Source organism: Geospiza fortis, unplaced genomic scaffold, assembly GCF_000277835.1.
Source record: "Geospiza fortis unplaced genomic scaffold, GeoFor_1.0 scaffold432, whole genome shotgun sequence".
NCBI lineage: Eukaryota > Metazoa > Chordata > Aves > Passeriformes > Thraupidae > Geospiza > Geospiza fortis.
Genome location: NW_005054436.1, coordinates 168,832 through 171,399, shown reverse-complemented (window position 1 = coordinate 171,399; position 2,568 = coordinate 168,832). Strand labels below are relative to the sequence as shown.

At 64.3% G+C, this 2,568-nt stretch overlaps 1 protein-coding gene across 1 annotated transcript in view; it reads left to right on the top strand.

Moving 5' to 3' along the window:
- The first annotated feature begins 544 nt into the window (after nucleotides 1-544).
- Nucleotides 545-2,568, top strand: part of LOC102031850 (cathepsin K-like) — a 4,563-nt gene continuing 2,539 nt past the window's right edge. The window contains 6 exon segments of the mRNA XM_031062019.1: nucleotides 545-580; nucleotides 702-807; nucleotides 1,076-1,168; nucleotides 1,245-1,417; nucleotides 2,119-2,362; nucleotides 2,434-2,568. The exon segment at nucleotides 2,434-2,568 is cut by the window's right edge and continues 27 nt beyond it. Coding sequence (XP_030917879.1) covers nucleotides 545-580; nucleotides 702-807; nucleotides 1,076-1,168; nucleotides 1,245-1,417; nucleotides 2,119-2,362; nucleotides 2,434-2,568 — 787 coding nt within the window.

Below are 2,568 nucleotides of genomic sequence, written 5' to 3'. Positions count from 1 at the left end.
GTGGGAGCCCCCCTTTCTGGGTGCTGATAAAGCCCAGCAGGGCTGGGAGGTGGCTGCAGCCGTTGCTGCCTGTTGGTGCCCCGGGATGGCGTGTGGTGGGCACCGTGGCACAGCCGGGACTGCAGCCGGGGGTCTGTCCATCCTCGCCTCCCCAGGGCCGGGGGCAGGGCTGCTCCCGGCCCTCCCGGGCGGGGCAGGCGCTGTCTGGGTCCGGGCAGGTGCTGCCTCGCTCCCGGGGAGGAGGGAGGGAGATGCTGAGGGAGGGAAGGGCTCGTTCCCAGCAGTTGTGTTGGCGTGGGGTTGCACAAGCCGGGAGCCTGGGGGGAGGCTAGGGAGCTCACTGGAAGATGCCAGGCAGAACCGGTAAGGTCCCTGGCACCCCTCAAACATGCCCTGTGTGTGGGGACAGCTTGGCCGGGTCCCACCTTGGAAATATGCCAGGCCAGGGCCACCAGTGCTGGGGGTGACACTGGGGCATCACCCCAATAGTCACCCAGGAGCAGGGGTTCCCTGGGGGTGCAAATGCAGGGCTTGCTGCAGTGTCATGGCAGATTGTGTCGTGGTGCTGACCCTGGAGGGCGTCAGTGCCTCAATGTCCCTTGGATGTGCCTTTGGATGAGCTCAGGAAGCTCTCTTGGCCAAGGAGGGAAGCCCCAGGCTGCAGAGGAGGGGGGCACTGGCTTCTCCCATCCCCATCTCAGCTGGGGGGACACACAGCGCCCTCACCCTGCCCTCTCTGCCTTTCAGGACAGGACTATGGGCTCTCCCGCCCACCCCCTCAGTTCGGCTCCATCTACCATGTCCGAGGTAAGGGGACCCCATTACCTCCCCATAAGGTGGGAAACCCCAGCACCCTGTGGGGGGGAGCAGAGGATGCTCAGCGCGGGTCAGACCAGGCTGTCCCAGTGCCAAACTGGGGCAGGCTTCCACAGCTGGGCGCCCTTCCTGACCCATCACCCCTGGGGCACTGTCTTGGTCAGCTGTGGGTCTGCAGATGCTGTGGGGCTCAGGGAGGGATGCCGGGGTGCTGAGGCTTGGGGCTGAGCTGTGTCCTGTGCCGGGGGCTCCTGTGCAGGGGTCATTAAGCTGCCCTACGCCGAGATTGAGGAGCCCTTTGAAGCCTGGTACAACCTGACAGGGAACAAGAGCCGGATCCAGTACTACGGAGGTAAGAGGTGGCACCCAGCTGCGCCCACCCTGCACCAGCAGGACTCTGTGCCTCAGCTTCCCCTTCCCTGGCACAGGGCAGGTGATAACCTACCAGCTGGCAGCGGTGAAGCCCTATGGGATGAGGTACAAGATCACACCAGAGACGACTGAGAAGGAGGTGAACACCAGGAAGTGCTTCCAACTGCCCGGCTCCAAGGAGGACGTGGTCACGGCTCAGAGCGTCTTCCCCAGCATGAGGGGCTTTAAGGTGGGAATCCTCAGAGCCCAGACCTGCCCTGCCTCCCAAAGCATCTCTGGGCTGTGGGAGGAGGTGCTGGGAGACGCTCCTCTCTGTCCGAGGGCTGCAGGGTGCTGGGGCTGGCCAGGACTTGTCCCCACAGCCCAGGGTGCAGGGAGGGTCACTTCCCCACCCGGATCGGGGCCGGACTCCTGGCTCCTTTCCCAGCCCCAGCAGCCGTGTTGGGACGTGTCACATCCCACACAAATGCTGGCATTTCAGCATGGTTTGGGCAAGCCTCTGCACGGCAGCTCAGCTCCTGCCAGCCCCAGCCTGCGTCAGGGCTGGGCACAGCACGTGAGCAGTGGGGACAGCAGCTTGTCACTGAGCTGGACACATGCCTGCATGGCGAGAGCTTGGAAACATGCAGGAAAAACCTGAAATCTCTTCAGGGTTTTGGAGAAATGGTGCAGCCAGACTCCCTGCTATGGGTGCATAGATTGCTGTGCACAGTGGAGTGTCCCCAGGGCACTGCTGAGCCAGACACAGAGGTCTGCCCTGTGTTGCACCCCATATCCTCGCCCCAGTTTCCATCCCACGCATGGCTGTGTGCCAATGGCCATGGAGCCACTGGATCCAGCCGGAGAGCACTGGGTTGTGCAAAGGGCTGTCTGGGCAGCAGGTGCCCTGGGGGATGTTGGGGTCCCCTCGCTGAGGCCATGTCCCCCCAGTTCCTGCGGGAGGAGTACTATGAGGGCCGGTACTGTGCCGTGTGGCAGAACGTCACCCGCTGGGCGCAGAAGAAGAACGTCTACACCCTGTGGGTGACCAACTCCAGCTGCGGGGTGGCCCCCGTGCACTATGAGATGCGGGGGTACAACAGCCTGCTGGGCTCCCACTACGACAAGTATGAAATCGCCTACACCGACTTCGACAACAGCTACCCGCCCTCCGTCTTCGACCTCCCCGTCAATGGTGAGCCAGGGAGGGGCCCCCCGTCCCGTCTGTGGGGCTCGGGCTGACAGGGCCCTCTCCTTGGTCCCCAGAGACCAAGTGTGGGGTGCTGCCGGGGACGGTGGCGGAGCACCGCGTGCTGGCAAACCCCATGGAGGACCTGGTGGGCCAGCACCAGCCCTGGGCTCACCGCGTGTTCCATGAGTACCGCCGGCAGCTGGGGCGGC